This window comes from Rhinolophus ferrumequinum, chromosome 16, assembly GCF_004115265.2.
Source record: "Rhinolophus ferrumequinum isolate MPI-CBG mRhiFer1 chromosome 16, mRhiFer1_v1.p, whole genome shotgun sequence".
NCBI lineage: Eukaryota > Metazoa > Chordata > Mammalia > Chiroptera > Rhinolophidae > Rhinolophus > Rhinolophus ferrumequinum.
The window spans coordinates 22,558,585-22,579,320 of NC_046299.1; the positions used below are offsets into that span (position 1 = coordinate 22,558,585).

Consider the following 20,736-nt stretch of genomic DNA (forward strand, 5'->3'; position numbering starts at 1 on the left):
TAGAAACAGAATGACTTTAATCTGTGATGAGCTGAACTTTAGAAACCAGGTGGGGGTGGGGAAGCCCTGCAGTAGCAGAGGCATGCTACTTGGGGCACAGCTGAAGCACAGAAACCACTGGAAGGGTGGAGGGAGGGGGTGGGAGGGACTTACAGTCAGCTTCCCCTGACTGGCCAATAAGAAGTTGAGGTTGCAGTATTAAAAGTGGTTCCTGAGCCCACAGGAAGTGCCAGCCCCAACCTGGTGGTAGGGTAGGCCTCTAGGCCCCTGGGCAACCCCATGTGACCACAGGGCAGCCTCATCCCTTCTTGGTCCCCTTCCTCCTCCTGCCCCATAGAGGGAAGCAGGTCCCTGAGCACATTTGGCCCAGCCCTTGACCAAGCTGGGCCAGACAGCCAAGCAGGATCTTAGACCCACTGATGCTTCTGGTTGAGCCCCAGCAGCTCCCATTCTGCCATCTGTCCTCCAGGCTGTACCCGAGGAAGGCAAAGGAGCAGGACACCAGGCTGGCAAAAGTGGCTCCTGCCCAAAGATGCAGGCAGTGTCCTCAGCAGGGTGGCCTTGCCACACCTCTCACACTGTCTTAATGTCCAGGGTTTGGGCTTGTGACAGATTCTGGCGCTGGGCTTTGACCACGTGCAAGCGTCTCCCGTGCAATGTAAACTTGGACCAGGTGAACAGCTGCAGCAGAGCACAGGTGATGGGCACCAGCACCAGCAGGTAGAAGCAGCCCTGGCGGAGCGTCGGGGCCTGAGCTGGGGGAGGGGCCGGGGGCTCTGGCCAGGGCTGGGCACTCCCCACAGGGATCAGTGGGGGCTGCTGGAAGAGATCATGACCTAGGATGAGAGAGCGCGCAGAAAGAACAGGGTCAGCCCTGGGCTCCTGCAAAGTCCAGTGCCACATCTCAAACGCCACATGTACATGTCCAAACCACAGCTCTTGATCCCTCCCCCAACCCTGCTTCTCCCGTTCTTCCCGTCTCCCGTCTCGATAAATCGCACCACCATCCACCCAACAACTGGGGCCAAAAACCCTAAAGTCTCCCTAGATTCCTTGTTTAATTTCAGTGCTCTCCAACAGCCAATCGTTCACCTCCCCCCAACTCTAAAAACTTCCCAAGCCCAAACACACACTTCTTTCCAGCCCCCCAGCACCACCCTGGTCCAAACCTCCATTGCCTCTGCCACAGCCTCTCTACAATCCATTCTCCATACAGCAACCAGAACCAGCTCTTAAAAAATAAATCAGACCATGTCACTCTGCTCACAACCCTTCCAATAGCTTCTCTTCGCACCAAGAATACAATCCAAACCCTGACCCGCTCTCCAGAGCCCTCACCACTTTTCCAGCCTCATCTAACCACCCCTGAAACCTTGGGCCTTTGCACTGGACACTCCCTGTGTCTGGGATTCAATGAGCTCTTTCTAGACCAAATCCTTCCCAGTTAGTTCACATCCTGAGTACCACCTCAGAGAGACCATCCCAGACTATACTAAATAGCTTCTCAGTGACACTACAGTAAGCACTCAGTGCCATCGGGACGTTCTGCGACCTTAAGCAAAATGATGTATAACAAACCAGTGTTACTACAGGCTAACTGGTAGGAACAAGAGTTAAGTTCCCACGGCACCTCATCAATGTTATAACAAAACCATGCTGAACAAAACGACGTTATTTGAGGATCTGCTGTATTTTTACCATCGTACTTCTTACTACCTGCTATTTTCTTGTTTGGCTGTTTATCACCACCACCCCTTGCCCTGACTAGAATATAAGCTCCATGGTGGCAAAGACCTCGCTGTCTTATTCATTGTTTATATCCCTAGCACCCAGAGCAGCACCTGGCAGAGATGGTATGCTATACACATTTATTGAATCGATGAATGAACTATTAAAAGAACAGAAGAATCAAAGACCCAGTTCCTCTACCTATGTGGGGGAAGACGGGAAGTGTGGCAGCCCAGGGTGGCCCAGACCCAGCCTCTGTCGGCCAGGTGCCATTTTCTCTCCCTCAATGGACTTAGAGCCAGGCATGTCAGCTGGTGTGCCAGGTAAGCTGTGCCCCCTGGAGCCTCAAGAGCCCCTCACCAGTCCCTGGGCCCTCACCTGTGTAGAAGCACAGCAGCCAGGTACCCAGCAGCGGGGCGAAGGTCTGGCCTGGCTTGGTCACCAGGGCCACCATGCCAAAGAGGAGCGCCGAGGCCGCCTGCTTGCGGTGGTTCAGTACCAGGTCCTCGTCCACCAGGTCAGTGACTACCAAGGTCAACAGCTTACAGGTGCCCTCAGTAAAGACACGGTTGCTGCCAGCAGAGGGAGAAAGCAGGCAGGAGTGAGGGGGTGGGCCAGAGGTGTGGGGGTGAGGGAGGGCAGAGCATACCTGGCAATGAAGAGGCAGAGCAGGCCGGGGTGGTCCGGGCCAGCCAAAAGCATGAGCAGACTCAGGCCCAGCTTAAGCAGGAAGAGTCCCCGCACCACGGTGTAGACACCCCAGCGCTGGCACAGGGGCAGGAAGTACAGGTTGTTGAGATGGGGAGCGACATAGGAGACGCCTGGGGAGAAGGGGTGCAGCCTTGTCAGGGGGCATTGCCACAGCTTCCACAATTCTCCCCATTTTAACAATCGGAATCAGTTTGCATAGGGACCTGCCAGGCTCTGTGCTAGGAGCTAATTCGCACCCTTATATTTAATCTCACAGTCCTTTAAGGTGAGTACCCTCATTATCCCGACTTTGCAGGCCTAAAAATATAGAGTAAATGAAAGACACCCAACGCCACACAGTAAATATAAATAAGTACAGTCAAGACACACACCCTGGCCTATCTGTAGTCCTCCCTGTAAACCAGCCACGGTGCCGCGTCGCCTCTGGGTGGCACCATCACCAGAAGGACCACCATGACAGCCGGAGCCCCTCACACCCACAGCCCTGCCCCTTCCTACGGAAAACAGAGCTGGGGGCTGGAAGTGCAGCCCCACAGCAGATTCTGCTCTCTGTCCCCTGGGCTCCAGCTGGGGAAGTGGTTGTGCCTGCCGCTGGGCTAGGGGTTCTGGGGTGCAAGCCTCCGTCCTTCCAGCCTGCCCAAGGCACCCACTCACCCAACAGGAAGGAGCCTGTGGAGAGGGAGATGTGGTCTGACAACAGGTGCTCCAGGAAGAGGGGGAAGAAGTTGCTGTTGAAGTGGCAGTGAAAGACCTGCAACCCAACAGGGGCAGTGAGGAGGCGGCTGGGGTGAGAAGGGAGCCGGGGACAGGGCAAAAGCCAACAAGAGCAGCCTATATCCCCATGTGCCTGAACATGGAACATTCCAGAACAAAACCTAAAACCGATTCCTGTTGCTTATCTAATTTTGCTAAAAGTTAGAAGGAATGATAAAATTGTCATTACAACAAATACGTTTTTTTTTTCTAATTTGAATACACTCTAGTAAAACGAGCTTGAGGCCATATAAATAATCTGTTTCTAAATTTGGCCAGCTGATACACTACATGTGTTTTAGTGTCGTGACACTTGGTATTTTAAAAAGATTGTCACGGGGTAGCCGGTTAGCTCTGTTGGTTAGAGTGTGGTGCTAATAACACCAAGGTTGCCTGTTCGATCCCCACATGGGCCACTATGAGCTGCACCCTCATTAAAAAAAATTGTCACAGAGTCCCCAAAGGGGCGCCTCTTTTCATATCCTCACTTTGCAGGTGAGGACATGGCTGTCCTGAGAGGCTGAGTCTCCCTAAAATCACACAGGGAGTTAGGAGCTCAGATGGTGCTAGAATCCAGATCTCCTAACTACCCAAACTGTGTTCCCATCCTCGAATCACCCACCAGTCCTCACTGATTTCCCAGCACTTGAGGAGCCTGTTCTGTTGAGTGAGACATATCCTGGCCACACTGGGCATAGGGACTGCTCCCATACCTGCACCAGGTCCATGCCCACGAACCACAGGAAGTTCCGGTGATGTGCTAGCTGCCGGAGGTACTGGCCCAAGGTAACGCTGCCCACCTCCTCACTGCCCACAGGCAGCTCCTCTCCACACAGGCTGTGGGGCAGAGGGGAGTCAAAAAGGGCCTAGGGCTGGGCCAGAGCCATCCCCCACCCCAAGGCAGCCACCCATCAGCCAGAAGACCCAGGGTTGAAATCAGACTCGAAACAGTGTTGGTGGGAACCTGGAGAGCTGGAGCTGACCACTCACCCGCTATCCACAGCCAGATCTGGGTAGCCCGGCTGCCTGCCGGTCACTTCAACCCGCCGCCTCAGCAGCCGTGTGGCCCCCACAAAGCCTAGCCCAGAGCCAGCGGCCAGTGCCACGCAGAAGGCGCGGAAGGAGGAGAAGTCCCCCTTGTTCCAGAAGGCGTAGGAGGCAAAGACAGAGAGGGAGCCAGCTGCACTGAAGAGGGAGCAGTAGAAGTTGAGGTGGGTGCGGTCGTGGGCTGAGAGAGCCAGGTCAGCCAGCAAGGCGTGATGGTGCAGGTCCACGAGCGTCAGGAAGCCATCATAGAGGCACAGACACAGCAAGAACTGCAGGCCGGCTGGGGCCCATGGCACCCAGAATGCCAGGAATGACAGCGCCAGCAGTGGCCCGTGCCAGCCCAGGGCCCGCACCCGGGCCAGCACCACAGCCCTTGAGGAGAACCCAGCGCCCGACCTGCCAGGGAGACGAGCGCTGTTGGGAGATACCCTTGCAGCCTTGGGCCCCAGGTCCCCCTGAGTCCCAAGTCCTCAGCCTCCGATTTAGGAAGCACAACTCACCAGTGGGTACTCTTTCCTCTGCTCCCTTGTCAGCCTGCCAGGGCTGATACCCATTTTTCAGGGTTGGGGGAAATGATGGGCCCACGCCAGGATGGGGTAAAGGAATCTACCAGAAGTAGCAGAGTGTGTGCAGTACAGCACCTAGTGCTGAGGGCCTGGCGAGCCGAGCTGGAGTCACTCTCTCCCCCAGGTGATTAAGGCCAACAGTTAGTCAAGGCCACTTCTCCCACCTGGACAGACTCTGCCCTGACCTCGGGAAGGAGGAAGCCTGGACAGCATCTGAAAATGATGTCCCTTTCTTTCCCTACCCCAAACACAGGTAGGGGGTCCTCCAGCCCTGGGGAAGGATGGGGTGGGAATAGGACCAGTTATGAGCCATCCCCAAGACACAAACCGGGGCTGGGAGCTGAGGAACTGACGGTCACTCAACCAGCCGAAGAGGGGGTCGTTGAGGCTGTTCCAGAGGAGAAACACCGTCTGCAGGCAGAGGGAAGATGGGGCAGGTGGGCTCCAGGCAGCCTCTTCTCCGGAGCTTTCCCTGCCCAACCTGCGCACCCCCCCTCAAAGATAACACCAGCTTTCCTGCTGCAAACCTTTGCTCGGGTCAGTCCCTCTGCTAAAATCCACTCTAGCAGCCACTGTCCCCATCAAACTCCCACCCATTCAGGGCCCAGCTGGTAAATGTATCCAGCTGATTAATATATATGAATACATAAGACAGTCCCGGGCACATAGGACAGCGACCAGGAGAGCTGGTGTAATCCCCACTGAGGAGTCAGCAGGGCTCCAGCTTTTCTTGCTGAGTCTTGGTGGGCAACCTGGCCTGCCCCATGCGCCTGTCTGGGTGGGACTCAGCACTGCAATCTGCCTGGCTCCCATCCCGGGTGGCCACCGAACCGTCGGCCTACCTCTCCGACCCAGAAGGCAGTTTTGCTGATCTTGTACACTGAGACAAAAGTGTCCACATAGTAAAGCAGGAACACGTTGTGCAGGATGGAGATGAAGAGGGCCAGGGAGCCATAGACCACAGCCGTGGGCAGGCCCAACAGCCAGTCCTGGGGCCTGCCCAGCCCCATGGCTGGCAGCCCAGCTTCAGCCTAGGAGCACTGAGAAGTACTCATGGCCACGGGCAGTCTGGCCATCCTCGTCCCTGGGGAAGAAGGAGCCAGTTAGCTGCAAGGATCAGAGCCAGCTCTGCTCGTAACCCCAGACCTGTGAGTCATTTAAAAACTCATTTCCAACTGGGAGAAAGTTTTCACGTAAAATAAAGCTGAGGGATCGTTAATGACATACAGCTGAAACAATGCTGGGCCAGATACCATACCCAGGAGTAACCTGAGGAAACTGATACAGGCGTGGGAAGCAAAGGCAGGCATCCAACAAGTACTGAGCCAGGTCCAACTGTGCTCAGGCCGTGTGCTTGGTATCTTCTTTCATCTGCATTACCCGACCTTAACGGTCTAAGCGTGACAACCCTGGGCTTGGGTGCACAATGTAACTACAGCATAACCTCAGGCAAGCTACTTAACCCAAGCTTCAGTTTCCTATTCTGTAAAAGGGAAAAGGGGATGACCATGCCTACTCTTCAGAGAAACGTAAGGGTTAAATGAGGGAACTCATAGAAGGGCTCAATGCATGGCTATTGGTGGTGTCATTATTTATAAAATCCCTACAAAGTGTATAGCACTATTACAGTGTTATAGAGCAACACCAAGCTCAGAGATGTTAAGTAATTTGCCCAATGTCACACAGCAAAAATGTAGATTTGAAACTTGGCCTGTCTGGCTCCAAAGCCTTTTCTGCCACCTCACTTCCCAAATCAGGTTCCTATGCACTGTTGGGTAGAACAGAGAAACCTGCTGTGAGGAGATATAAGAGTCCACAACTGCTCGTGCAGTTTGATTCCAGAAATTCCACCTCAAGAAAATAACCCCAAAGAAACGTGTATAGAGATGTTCATGGCAGCAACATTTATAAACAGCAAAACGTTGGACAAAGCCCAAGACCGCAACAAAGGGGAAGCACATGGGCAACCTCGACATGTGGGAGAGAAACTGAAAAACATGTTACAAGAAAACAGAGAACAAAAAACACCTGGGTGCCCGGCTTCCAACCCCGCCAATTCATGCACAGAAACTGGCAGGCTGGGCTGACCATGGGTGGGATTTTTATTAGAGCACCATTTCTCACACTGAAATGTGTTTTCAAGTCACCTAGGAACTTTATTAAACTGTAGATTTTGACCCAGGGGGTCTGAGGAGGAACCTGAGCTCCGCATTTCAAACAGGCTCCCAGGTGACACTGAGCTGGTCCTTAACCACACCAACCAGTGAGGCATTAAGTCTGCGTCTTTTTTTAGGCTCAAAGCTGCTGTTCTCTTTTCAGAAAAATAATCCCATGTGTGCTTGTCTGACCCCTAGCCGGAAGCTATGGGGGCTTCCTTCTCTCAGACTTCCTGTTGTGAGTTAAATTGCATCCCCCCAAAAGACAGACTCAAGTCCTAAGCCCCAGTACCTGTGAGAGTGACCTTATTTGGAAATAGGGTCTTTGCAACCAAATTAAAATAAGGTCAGAATGAATTCAAGTGGGCCGTGATCCCATGACTTGTATCCTTATAAGGAGATGGAAATTTGGACCCAGAGACAGATACACACAGAAGGAAGATGCCAGGTGAAGACAAAGGCAGAAATTGGAGTGATGCAGCCACAAGTCAAGGATTGGGGGCAATCACCAGGAGCTGGAAGAGGCAAAGGATTCTTCTCTAGAGCCTCCTTCTAGAGGGAGCATAACCCTGCTGACACCTTGATTTTGGACATCTACCCTCCAGAACTATGAGAGAAGACATTTTGGTTGTTTTAAGCCATCCAGTTTGTGGTCATTTGTTACGGCAGCACCAGGAGACTTATACCCACCCTCAGGGGCTGATCCTCTGTGAGTCCTTGTGACTCAAGCCTGCCCACGGGACTCATCTACATGTCCCTGCGCGTGCACACACACGCACGCACGCACACACACACACACACACACACACACAGAGAACTGAAACTTCTGTTTCCTGTTAGGGAGGCCCTGCACAGATGACTTCAGCCCCAGTCCAAGAGTAATGACCCCACAAGACCTGCCCTTGCCCCAAGACCCACCATGGCTCCCCCTCCCTGCCCAACCTTCAAGGGCCTCTGCTGTCTGGCCTCTCCTGGCCTCTCCAGCCCGGCCTTTCTTGGATTTTCAAGCCACCTTCTCCTCTGGCCAGGCCTTTGTTCTGCTTGGTGCCTCCCGATCTCATCACCAGCTCACCCAGCCTTCAGTAGCCAGCGCTGTGTCCAGTGGACCTTCTCCAACTCCTTGGGCACTCACTGATGCCTCCAGCCTCAGCTGTGCCTGCCCCCCTCTCCAGCCTGACTGGGGGTTTCGGGGGCAGGTCCTGGGTCTCCTCCCTCTATCTCACTCAGAGAGAATAGGCTGGACTCGATCACTCTTAACTGTGGGAGTGTGACTGATAGGTAAAGAGGCTCTGATGAGAAAATAGGAGAGAATCTCACTGGGGTTGCTCTCAGGCTCTTTGGAAGTCAAGTGGCAATCACTCAAGAGATCTGTATGCACCCTCACCCTCACCCCCGTGCCAGTCTACGCCGAGTGGTGGGGGAATGAGAGAAGCAACAGCCCAAACTATCTGAAACCAGCTAAGTCTGTGAGACTCTCTCACAGGCCACACTGATCCTACCTTGCCCCAAAGCAGGAGGATGGCCAGGTGGCCTCTCCCTGGAGTCCTGCAGGAATGGTTGGTAGGAAATGCTTTTCTTTTCTTTTTTTTTTCCCCCACAGCTTTATTGAAGTATTGTTGACATACAATAATCTGCACATACTCAAAGTGTACAGTCTGACCAGCTGTAACATGTATGCACCTGTGAAACCATCACTACGATTGACACAGCCATCACCTTGTAAGTTTCCTCGGCACTTTCTAAGTAACATAGCTGAAAGACACACTGGAGGTCTCCGAAGTCCTGACTCCATCCTTTACTACCTGGGTGACCTGGAGCGACTTGTTAACCTCTCTATGCTTGTTCTTGATCTGCTATGCGGGGCCAACCTTCCTAGGGCTATTGTTAGCAGTCAATGAGGAAATATCCTAAAGCACTTAGATAAACGTGGTGAGCACTTTAAAGAGTATTACGATTGAACCTCTCAGGCCTTCCCTACCCACCACACAAGCATGGGGTGGGGAATTGATCTAAAGGTGCCTTGGGGCTAGAAAGCACTTTCTCTGATTCCCCATGGCCCTCCAGAACTCCCCCACCCCACCTCCAAAGCCTGTGGCCCAGGGAGTAAAGCTCCCTGTCTCCACCCAGATGTCCAGCCACTTGCTCCAGTTGCTAGAGAAGGTGAACCCGGCATGCAAGCTCCCAAGTCTCCAACAGCTGGCTCCCAGCAACCGCACTGGGGCAACAGTAGAAGAAATCCTCTAAGGAAGTGAGACGGAAAGGGTATGTCTGTGCCATCAGAAGGGCCAGGTCTTAATGCCAACTGCAATTCCTACTAAGAGTGTAACCTCAGGCAATTCACTTAACCAGGTTGAGCCTTGGTTTTCTATCTATAAAATGGAATAATATAAAATGCCTATCTTTATAGGGGTGCAGGGAGGACTAAGCAAACTAATGTCCAGGAAGCCTCAGCACCATGCCAGTCACGTAGAAGGTGCTCAGAAACTGGCTTTTTCTTGGGCTCACTTATAACAGATCAGGGTAGCAGCAGGGTACTATCCTGGTCATCAGTCCCCTTAAAGTAGTAAAGGAGTTCAAGAGATCTGGGAAAGTCAGAAAAGGAGGGCCTGCAAGGAGCAGGGACACATAGATGCATGGGAGTGCCAGAGGCAAACCCCTACCAGACCTGCAGGCAGAGCTGCAGGCGAAGCAGCTAAACCCAGGTAAGCCTCTGCCCAGGAGAGGGAGCTGAGCCAGGAGTGTGCCGAGTCACCAAAGCGGTTTCTCTTTCATATTCTGTTCCTCCATCAGGAAAAGCCTTCCCCTACTAGCCCTCGTCACCCCAGCAGAGAACAACAGCTCTGCCTCTCTCAGGGAGAAACAGCAGGAGCCCACACCAGCCTGGTTGCATAATCTGGGTGAAATATCCTGTAACCTGCAACCAACTCCACCCCCACCTTGGCACCTTGTGGGTGAGCCTGCTGGAGGCCCCCACAGCCTATCCCGGCAACCTGCTGAGACGGCCCAGTTGTGTGGCCTTGAGCCAGCCACTCCCCTTCCCTGGGCTTCAGTCTCCTCTATAAAGTGGGAATGATAAAGCCAACCTCTGCGATTGCTATGGGCTAAAATGCACAAGGTATTTCAAGCACCAAGTATAGTGCCTGGCACATAGAAGACCCTCAATAAACAGTAGCTATTATTACTTTTTTTCATGTCTTTGAAGTTTGATTTCGTGATCTGCCAAATCCATGATGGAAGTGGTCTTTCCAGCAGCCAACATTGATGCCTCTCACTGCTGGGTGTATCCTGCCACCCTCCAAATTCTTTTTTAAAGGCCACCTCCACACCTTTCTTCATGCTGTTTCTTCTACCTAAATACCCCAGCTGTAACTATATACCATTTCTCAGGCGTATAGGATATGCCTGGCTTTTACATCCATTATCATGAATCCTTACAACTCCTGTTACTACGTATTTCCATCTTCATTTTATAAATGAAGAAACCAAGCCTCTCAAGGTTAAATAACTGGCCCCAAATCACACAGGCTATCTAGAGCCAAGATTGAAAACAGGTGTTTTTGACTTAAAAAAATTCAGCATTTCTCACGTCACTGTGCTGACCCCCCCACCATCTTATCAAATCCTGCTACTGTGTTTCCCCAAAAATAAGACCTACCCCGAAAATAAGCTCCAGTTAAGATCGTCAGCCAGGTGGACGCATTTAGTACGTTATGATGATGTTCCAGAAGAAGATGACATAACTGTATTTGAATAAATGTAGATTGTTGTACATGAAAAAATAAGACATCCCCTGAAAAATACGCCCTAATGTGTCTTTTGGAGCAAAAATTAATATAAGACTCGGTCTTATTTTGGGGGAAATACAGTATAAGACCGGCCTTATTTTCGGGGAAACATGGTAATTCACGGTCCAGGTCAGTGGCACTAGACTTCCCTAGTCAGGTGTTCTCTCCCCTTTTCAGGTCCCTTGGCTCCTGTATCAGGATCCAAATACCTCCCTTATCCTTCTCTAACTCCCAAGCTCCTTAAGAGCAGAGCCAGGTCAGATCCGCCCTCCCTGCCTCCACCAGGCTCCTTCACCACAGTAGGTGCTCAACTAATACCCATCGGGTCAATTTGCCCCTAACAGGCCAATATGTACATCCCCAGCCCCAGGGAAGAGCAGCAGCCATAGGCAGAGTGTTACCCCCAGATCCCTCTGTGCCCCTCGGCTCTTCATTCTGCTTGGCAATGGGAGTCAGAAATTGGCAACCTGGGGAATCTGTCAGGATTATTATGATGTGCCCTGCTGAGTAAAACACTTACAGCAAGGCAACAGGTGAACAAAGAGGACTAATAATAACAAAAAGTAACATTTATTAAGCTTTTACCACGTGCCCAGCACTGTGCTAAGAAATACAGAAACAATATAGGAAGACTGCTCAGAGCAGGGAGTTAGAGAGACACCAGATCAGGAAGGGTTTTATAAACCACACAGAAGATTCTATCTTGAGGACAATGAGAAGGGGGGGTGGGAGGGCAGACACTGAAAGTGATGAGGTAACAGAATCAGATCTGTTTGGAAGGAGCCCCAACATTATGTAAAAACTCTCCCTTCTTCACCCCATCAGGCTTCTGGGAGATAAAGACTAGGAAAGGATGGAAACTGTAGCATCTCCCTGTTTGGGTGGCGGGGGCGATGGACGTGGGGGAGGAAACCGAGGATGCCTGGGGTGAGGAGCATTAGAAGGAAGGTGGGTGTTTGCTTCTGAGGGGAAATGCTCCTAATGAGCTAAATTCGGAGTTGGGAGCCCTGGGTCCAGTCCCATTGTTAACACTAACAAACCATCTGAGTTTATTCCTACCTCTGTGAAGCCGGAGAAACAAATCCATTCCCTGCCTGTCCTCAGGGGGATCAAATGAAACTGAAAAGTATAATACCCTACACAAATATTAGGTGTGTCCTTTTCTCAACAAGCAGCTGACCTCGGGATTGTCTGCTGTGTTTATTGTTTCACACCCCAGAGCCTTATCTCCCTGCCCAGTCTCCCCACAGCAAGGTCCCGCCCTGGCAGAGTCATTGGGGGTGCTCCACGCTGGTGGGACCTTCTCCCTCTCCCTCTCTTGCAGGTGACTACAGCAGCACTGGAGGGTCAGCAGCTTCACCCTAGGACCACCACCCCCTCCCAAGCCACTGAGGAGTCTGAGGTCAACCCAGGATCTCTTGACTCAAGAGCTGGCGCTGAAACACGTGGTGGTTCCCCAACACGTCTGCACATTAAAATCACCTGCTCAGTAACACCGAGGACCAAGCCTTAGCCCTGATCAATTAAATTGGAATTTCTAGGGATGGGGTTCAGCATAATGTTTTTTTAAAGCTCCCCTAGAGGTTCTACTACGTCACCAGGGTTAAAGGCCATTATGTTAATGAAATGGATCCCGACCTGATGCATGCCGCGATCCCAGCCCCAGAGAGACTTTCTGCAAGGATTCTACCCTTACCCCTTAAGCCCAAGCTTCTCCCACCCTGACCCAAGGACTCTTCCAACGCACAACCTTATCACCGCAGAGACCCCCCACAGACACCCAGGACTCCCAGAGCAGACGGCATTCCCGTCCCCATAGGTCTGTCCTTTGCGTCTGATTGGCCCCCAGGCCGGCCCGCTCCTGCCCCAAAGCCCCTCCGCCGCCAGCCCCTCACCGATACAGTGGCAGCGAAGCTTAATCTCGGCTGCCCGGAGCCAGATGCGAGCCAGTGTTCCTGTGCGCGCCTGAGGCTGCTTCCCCAGCCTTTCCCTCCGCCCCCGCCCAGCGATTGGCTCCGCGCGGCTCCGGGGACTGCCGCCTGGCAGGTGCCCCCGCCCGAGGCTGCCGCCGCCATATTTATCATGGGCGCTTGCCCTTAGGGACCAAAAAGAACGTGTATGCTAGTTAAGAAGGGGGCGGGCAGGTTGCCTGGATTCCTGACCCGCATATCCCCTCCTGGATGACTTCATGTCATTTCAGTTTGAGGAAAAAGTGAAGAAATAAAATGGAATCACTGTAGTCAAGCTGCTCAATTACTAAAATCAAGTAGGCTGGGGCATGAGGAAAAGATTCTATTCTTGCTTTAACTAGCCTGGGAACTTAAACGTTTTCAGTTGTGCATCAATGCCTGCAAATATATACGTAAATCCTATGGATAACCCCCTGAAGATCTTAGGAAAGAATATTTAGTGTCCAGACCACCTGACATCTGGAAGATTACCATCCCCAGATCCCATCAATTCAGAGGCTAAGAGTGAAGGGACTGATTCTTCTCAAGAGAATGTATTTTTTACTGTAAGAACTTTCAGCTTTTCTTTCTTCTTTGGAACACTGTGTATTGCCTAGCTGTATTTCCCATTTGCAAATTCCAAGACCCTTGAACAAAATCTTTATCATTTATTTCTAGCCAAAGCCTCCTGATTTATACTCAATTGACAAGTTCAAATCAACAAAATTTTTCTAAGCATCCCCTCCCTTCTCCTCCATCCTTCCTTAGTCTTAATTTAGAGAATGAAGAGAGCTCAGCAGCTTCCTACAAGTTATTGTCTGACTGGATGCACAGCTGAGATAGATAAAGAGATGGCAGTGGCACGACCTGAGACTCCATAATGCTTGATTGTGAGCCCCTCAAGAGTGGACAGACCCAGCTTGGGCTATGGGCACCAGAGCTTAGGCCACAGACGCCAGGCTCTCAGAAAGCGACCATGCATCCCAACCTCCTATTCTTAGTAATAGTAATAATAAAATATAAGGAGTATTGAACTCTCAATGTGCCCTGTATTATGTCAAGCACTCGATTTGCATTATCTTGTTGAGTCCTCACACCATCCCTCCTCCCCAATCCCACCCCTTCAGACCTTCTTCTTACTTCCTATGTCTCCTCCAAAGCGCGCGGGGGCGCACACACACACCCCTTCTCTCTTCTAGACTTCAAGCAATTGTAGAAACCCCTCCTGCTCCAGAAAGTACTCATGAGTAGAAGAAGGAAGGTGACCATTTCTCCCCATCCCTACCCTTACCCTCATCTGTGCATTCTTGGCTATGAGAATAGAGGGCAAGAAACCCAGCATTCAGAATGGAGCCTGGCACACTACAGCCATTGTAAATTGACAAAAGGAGTGCCCCCTGCCTTTCCATCTCTGGCCAGCATGTTCCTTTATTTCAAAGCAAACCCTGAGTCTTTATTTAGCTCTCCCTGTGTGCGGGGGGCGGGGGGGGGGGGATTGGGAAGGGCTGCCAATGGGCCAGAACTGGATGTGAAACAACAGGAAAGACTGTGTTACATTTAATGCCCCATGGTTACATTCTGAGGCCCCTCAGCTCCGATTTTACAGTGTAACCAGTTACCCTTTTGTGTCAGCACCAGGGCTGGACCTTGTGATGATCTCTGATTTCCCTTCCTGGTTGCCAAGCACAGAGCTAACTGGGAGGGGACATGGAGTTCCTGGATTGTGGGACAGATAGATACACAAATACTCTCTCTCCTTGAAATTCTCTCCCATGGCTTCCGGCCTCTGCTCTAGGTCCCACCATGTTCTCCTCCTACCTAACAACTCCTCCTCACTCCCCTTCACTGGGGCACTTTTTCCCAGGGCTTTCTAAAGGCGGAGGGAAGGTCCCCCAAGTTTCCATTTTTAATACTCTTCATTTGTTCAAATTTGCCAGGCCATTGGCTACAGGAGGTAAAGGAGTTTCAAAAATAAGATCGATGTCCTCAAAAGGCGTAAGTGGAAGCCAACAAATTGGCATCGCATTGTGATGATAGTGCGATGTAGGGCTAAGTAGCAGCTGTTCTGGTAACTTCACCTCGTCCCTTTCTTCATAACTGTCTCAGGTCTCATCTCCCGTCTCCAGTCTGAATATAAAATAGCCTGCTGGACAGCTCCCCTAATATCCTAAAGGAACCCACCATTCCCTCAACTTCCAATCGCCCACTAAGGATTTTATCTCCAGGATTGCCTTGATTACCCACCCAGGCGGCCAAGCTAAAAGCATGTTTATCCACCTCTATCCTACCCTCTCCATCCAGGCAGTTATATGGGATCAAGTCCAGGTGAATATGCTCCCATTTCTCTCTTCCTTCCCCTGTGTGTTTTGGTTGTCAGTTTTCCTGGGCTAATGTGAGAACCTCCTCTAAGACTGGCTTCCAGCCTCTCTCTTGCCAATCTGTCCTCTACTTTGCCCACAAGAGCCTCTGATCATTAGCCTTCTAATCAGAAACTACTCAGGTTGCTTTATTTTCAACTTTCTAATAATAAAATTCTAGGGGCAGGTGGGACACATTCAGAGTGTATTATTGATGCAAGCAACAGAGGACTCCACAGTATAATCCAAATCTAAAGACTTAGATGATAGTACCTGGTAATTTAAAAAAATGCCCATTTCATTATGTCATCTGTTGATATATATGAAATATAACTGCCTATGTGGGGGAAAAAAAGGAAGACTCCACTCAAACTACATTAAGCAAGAAAGGTATTTATTGAAAAGTGGGGGGTGGGGGGATGAAGGAAGGTGGTCAAAAGGTACAAATTTCCAGTTACACGATAAATAAGTACTAGAGAGGTAATGTACAACAGGATGACTATAGTTAATACTGCTCTGTGGTATATTTGAAAGTTGTTAGTAGATCCTGAGTTCTCATCACACACAAAAAATTTTTTTCCTTTTCCTTTTTGTATATGAGATGATAGACATTAACTAAATTTTTGGTAATAATTTCACGATATATGCAAGTCAAGTCATTATGCTCTACCCCTTAAACTTATACAGCAGTGTACATCAATGATAGCTCAATAAAACTAGAGGAGAAAAAAGAAATTTATTGGCTTGTGTAACTTTGAAGTCCAGGATTCAAATCATGTCATCAGGGCCAAATCACTCTCTCTGTCCCTTGGCTCCACTTCTGGGGCTCCATGCTCAGACAGGCCTTCACCTCTCCACCCAGATTGCATTCTTTTGAATTTCTGTCCAGAGGAAAAAAAGCACTTCCCTCCACACAAGAGAACAAAGTTCTGTGACTGGCTCCCATTGGCCCAAATTGAGTCACATGGCCACCCTTAAAAAGAAAAAATCACCATAGCCAGAGGGATGACAGTGCTGATTGGTTTAGCCCTAAATCACCCTAACTTAAGGATGCAATAGCACAAACTCCCCCAGAACCACTTTACTGAGAGTAAAGTGTGGGACCCCAAAAATCTGGGGCTGTTACTGGAATCAAGGTAAATGAATGCTGAGAAATTCACAGCTTGGTTCTTATTTTTCTCATTTTGTCTGAAAACTCCCTCCCCAGAGGATGCAGAGGTCTATGCAGAGGTCTTCAGCAAGCATATTGGGACCACTATTAAAATGCAGGCTCCTCACCCTCCCAGGCTCCAACTTGAGCTTGGTTTCACAATCTCCCCACCACCTGGTAATGACCAGATTCCCATCGATGAGTGGGAACAGGTGGAGAAATTGGCTCGTCCCACACGGTCCATCATTGATCTCCATGCTGGGATGAGATCAGTCTCCAGGTAGTCTTGGACATTCCTCATGTGTTGGGTTTTGGAGGGAGGGGCAAAATCATCAACAGGAGTAGAGAGGTGTGTTAATTTCCTATTGGTGCTATAACAAATTACCACAAGCTTAATGGCTTAAAATAATACACATTTATTATCTTATTCTGGAGATCAGAAGTCTAAAATGGGTCTCACTGACTAAAATCAAGGTGTTGGCAGGACTGCATTCCTTTCTGGAGGCTCTAGGGAGAATCCATTTTCTTGCCTTTTCCAGCTTCTAGAGGTTGCCTGCATTTCTTAGCTCACGATCCCCCTCCAGATTTTCAAAGCCCAGAATGGCTGGCCAACTCTCATATTACATCACTCCAACTCTTCTGCCTCCCTCTTCCATGTTTAAAAACGCTTGTGATTATACTGGATCCACACGGATAATCAATGATGATCTCATTTTAAGGTCAGCTAATTAACAACCTTAATCCCCCTTTGCCATGTAACATATTCACAGGTTCTCAGGGATTAGGCCATGGACACCCTGGGGGTGGGAGGGTGAGGGTAAGTGTAGGAGACCTTCCCAGAGGGTAGCTGGGCATTGACAAATGCTGAGAACCTAGGAGAACCTATGGGGATTACTCGTAATGCCACGTGAGTCAAAAGAAGGGGGAAGGAAAGTATGACAGCCTGGCAGCCCAGCAGCTGGGAGAGGGCATCAGTTTTAATCTTCCAGCAACAACCAGTCACCCCTCTAGGAGAGAGGTGGAGCGTTATAACCAGCAGTAAGACGGGACTAGAGCTCAAACAGGGCTCACCCCATCTGGATGAAACAATCTTTCTGGCTTCCCCCAACTAGCTTCTGGGCTTTACAATCAGTTGCACTGGGTTCAAATCCCACTGTGCTACTTACAGTGTGACACTGGGAATATGGCCTAACTTCTCTGAGTCTCTGGTTCCTTATCTATTAAATGAGAATGATATCATCATGTTCTTCACACAGTTATTAAGAACTTGAAGTTCTCATGTAACATTCTAGAGGGGGAAGATTGTGAGATAGCCAGAAAGAAGCCCCAGCATAGATTGGTGGTAAGGTTAATATCTTGAGAGAGACATGGGGTTAAATATTCCCTTACCACAACGGACTGTGTGAGTCTGAGCCAGTTGTGCGGGCATCACCGAGCACAAGCCTCAGCATTTAGTTTATCACTGGTACGACCAGTAGGCTCACCCAATGTAGACACTGGCTGGCTGGCTCCTGGCCAGCCGATGTTTCCTTTGCCTAGAAACCAGGAGGCGTGGCTGAAGCAGGGCACGGAGGGGAGAGAAGCTCAACTAAAAAGTGGTGGAAAGGAGTCCAGCTCTGGACCTCTCTGGTTCCCCCAAATGCTGAGGACCAACTCCTCACAGCTGAAGGAAACAAGTGAGTGGGAGAGCATTTCAGGGCTGGGGGCTTGAAAAGGCCTTGGGTCCTTATTGTCTGCCGCGAGCCTAGGGGTCAGTCCCAGCCCTGGGACAAGAGGGAAGGTGGGAGCTGAACACCGTAGGAAGTGCTCCCCAAAACCAGGATGCACACACGCAAGGGCTATGCTATGAACCAGAGCCCGGGAATATGAGGCCCCAGGGACAGGGAGTGTGTTCATGAGAACAAAGTGTACCCACACATACCCCCACCACAGGTTTGGCCCAGGACCAGGACCCAGTAAAAATGCGCGCTGCCTGAGCTTCCCACCAGGATGTACTCATACAGCTGCCTGGCGCCTGGGGAAGGCGTTTGGCCTCCACCGCAGCCCCTCACCTACACCTACCTGTCCGGCCCCCTGCTACTGCCCCCCATCCAGGCCCACAACTTCTGCAGCCGGCCCCCAGCCCTGGGTGCGGGCGACTGGATGGCCCCGCGGCAATACCACTGCTTCCACGGCCTGGGCGCGTCCCCGGGGGCCATGCTGCCCTGGTGGGCCTTCCCGCCGGCCTACGCCGCGGCCCTGCGCCCGCCGTTCCCCGCGTCCGGCTACCCGGGGCCGTCGCTGCAGTCGCCCGCGGCAGCAGGGACTGCGGTGGCCGAAGGCTGGGCGCCGTGGCCAGAGGGCAGCAGCCTAGGGTTGGAGCTGCGCTGGGGCCGCGTAGAGCGCACCCTCGGCCCGCGCCGGGAGCTGCCGGACTTCGTGCACCGGGAGCTGCGGCGCGTGTACGGCACGTACCCGCGCACTGACGTGCGCGTCACCTTCCGCGGAGGGGAGTTCCTGCTGCAGGCCACGCCGCGCGTCGGTGAGCCCGAGTACCGTGTGCAGAGGCGACTGCTGCGCGCGTCCCCCAGCAGCAGCAGCAGCGGCGGCGACAGCAGCCCAGCAGGGGCAGCGGCGGAGCACGGCGGCCGGAAAAAGAGGAAAAGCCTGGGCTGAGGGCGCCGCAGGGCCTGGCCACCGGCTGGGGGAGCACACGCGCAGATGTCCTCCCAGGCGAGGAGGGAGACAGCTGTGCGTCGTAGTTGGGTACACCTGTCACCTGTCTTTTTGCTTTTTTACCAAGATACTGCAGCCCGTCTCGTGCACTTCCTTGATTTCTCTTAAGTTATTGCTGGAGGTGGGGGAAGGGCGAGAAGGGCTGGAGGACATCTCTGGGTGCGTGTCCTGTTACTCTTTCCTTCTGCTTGGGCTTGGGAAGCCTGGGTGTGGGTGGAAGAAGGGCCTGAACCCTTTCTCGCATCCCTCCCTTCTCCCTATCGTCCCCTTAGAAACCTGCCCTGCAATAAGCCCGGACTTTTCCTTTTTCTTTCCTCCCTCAAGCAAAGCTTCCCAAACTCCCCAAGCCAAGGGCCCACCTGTCCCCAGCTTGTAATAAAAAGAAAATAAATGAGTGAAGTCAAGTGTATGGTGTGAGATCGTTTTTTATGTTTGGAGGTGGGGGTGTTTCCTCATCTGTGGAATGTGAGCCTTACTCCTCTGCCCGGGGCACAAGAAGTTGGGGGGATTGGAGTGGACCTCTGGAGAAAGTGTGCCTCTTCTTCACCATTTTCCTCGAGTGTGCAGGATGACACCCGTCCTGCAGCCACAGGATTCTGAAGGTATAAGTTCTTTAGTTGAAATGTGGGTGGCAGGCATGGCTGGGGAAGGGATACTTAACACATAGATTTAGAGCTGGTGTTGACATTTTCTATCATGTAACTAGACTCTCAGAGCTTTAGTTTCTTCATCTGTAAAAGAAGTATAAAAACAACCCAGCCTACCTGGAAAATTCACTAGTGTTGAAATTTAAGATGAATGTCACTTCTCGTCTCCTGATACTTGCTACTTAGTCTTTAATAGATTGAATTTGCAATATGGTGGGAGTTTGCTGGAGATCCATCCAATTTTAACTATAGGTCTAGCCAGACCACCAGATCTGATACCCAGGCTGTATAAATTTGGCTTCTTGTGGAGTTGCTATTACTGAACTTCCATTTGTAGCTGGCCAACTGCTACCTGGGTATCCAGGTACATTATTGAAGCTGTGGACCACTTGATTGAACACTGCTGTGTTTATGAGCTTCATGGAGAAGTTCTCTCAAACCTCAGCACTTTGGACAGGTTTTCTCCTGGTGATTGTTTTGCTTTATCTTTGAAGCACTAAGGATCTCATAACTGATCATATGTTTCTCTTTGCCCTGATTTAGGGAGCCTAGAGCCATATTTGCTTAGCATCTTTTGTGTAAAGCCTGGATCCTAAGCTGTTACCCTAGTTTCATCTTATTTTCCTTTCCTTTTTATTTTTATTTTTTAATTATAAAAACACAGGGAGTTAGTATAGTGTGATGGGTCTGCTGTGTGACCTGAGGTAAATTAATGTGCCTGAACCAATTGCAAATGGGGGTGGTGGTATTAGGATCCATCTCATAAGGCTTTTTGCGAAAATGCCGTGTAGTCCTGCACTTAAAATGTTTACCACAGTGCCTTGCATTTACTAAGTGCTCAAATATTAGTGATTAATAAAAAGAAGTTTGGGGCTGGCCCAGTGGCTCAGACGGTTGGAATTCCGTGCTCCTAACTCCGAAGGCTGCCGGTTCCATTCCCACGTGGGCCAGTGGGCTCTCAACCACAATGTTGCCAGTTCAACTCCTGGAGTCCAGCAAGGGATGGTGGGCTGTGCCCCCTGCAACTAGCAACGGCAACTAGACGTGGAGCTGAGCTGCGCCCTCCACAACTAAGATTGAAAGGACAACAACTTGACTTGGAAAAAAGTCCTAGAAGTACGCACTGTTCCCCAATAAAGTCCTGTTCCCCTTCCCCAGTAAAATCTTAAAAA

At 51.0% G+C, this 20,736-nt stretch overlaps 2 protein-coding genes across 3 annotated transcripts in view; one reads left to right on the forward strand and one right to left on the reverse strand.

Moving 5' to 3' along the window:
• MFSD13A (major facilitator superfamily domain containing 13A) overlaps positions 1-20,736 on the reverse strand; it is a 28,298-nt gene continuing 7,562 nt past the window's right edge. Inside the window, exons 1-9 of one of the 2 annotated variants that reach the window (XM_033131303.1) lie at positions 12,642-12,749; positions 5,648-5,889; positions 5,134-5,216; positions 4,183-4,635; positions 3,906-4,029; positions 3,094-3,190; positions 2,378-2,549; positions 2,107-2,300; positions 1-836 (exon numbers count right to left, since the gene is read on the reverse strand). In XM_033131303.1, the coding sequence (XP_032987194.1) occupies positions 574-836; positions 2,107-2,300; positions 2,378-2,549; positions 3,094-3,190; positions 3,906-4,029; positions 4,183-4,635; positions 5,134-5,216; positions 5,648-5,815 (1,554 nt within the window). In that variant the 5' untranslated portion in view covers positions 5,816-5,889; positions 12,642-12,749 and the 3' untranslated portion in view covers positions 1-573. Of the gene's footprint in view, positions 837-2,106; positions 2,301-2,377; positions 2,550-3,093; positions 3,191-3,905; positions 4,030-4,182; positions 4,636-5,133; positions 5,217-5,647; positions 5,890-12,641; positions 12,750-20,736 lie in introns of those variants that run through there. The other variant, XM_033131304.1, reaches the window with a different exon arrangement.
• C16H10orf95 (chromosome 16 C10orf95 homolog) lies at positions 16,298-20,519 on the forward strand. Its single transcript, XM_033131306.1, has 2 exons — positions 16,298-17,878; positions 18,135-20,519. Exon 2 carries the CDS (start codon positions 18,192-18,194, stop codon positions 18,855-18,857), a length of 666 nt encoding a protein of 221 aa, XP_032987197.1. The 5' UTR covers positions 16,298-17,878; positions 18,135-18,191; the 3' UTR covers positions 18,858-20,519.

What these genes read in the sequence shown, in the direction of transcription:
- C16H10orf95 (XM_033131306.1), top strand. Translation starts at nt 18,192, where the DNA reads ATGTACTCATACAGCTGCCTGGCGCCTGGGGAAGGCGTTTGGCCTCCA.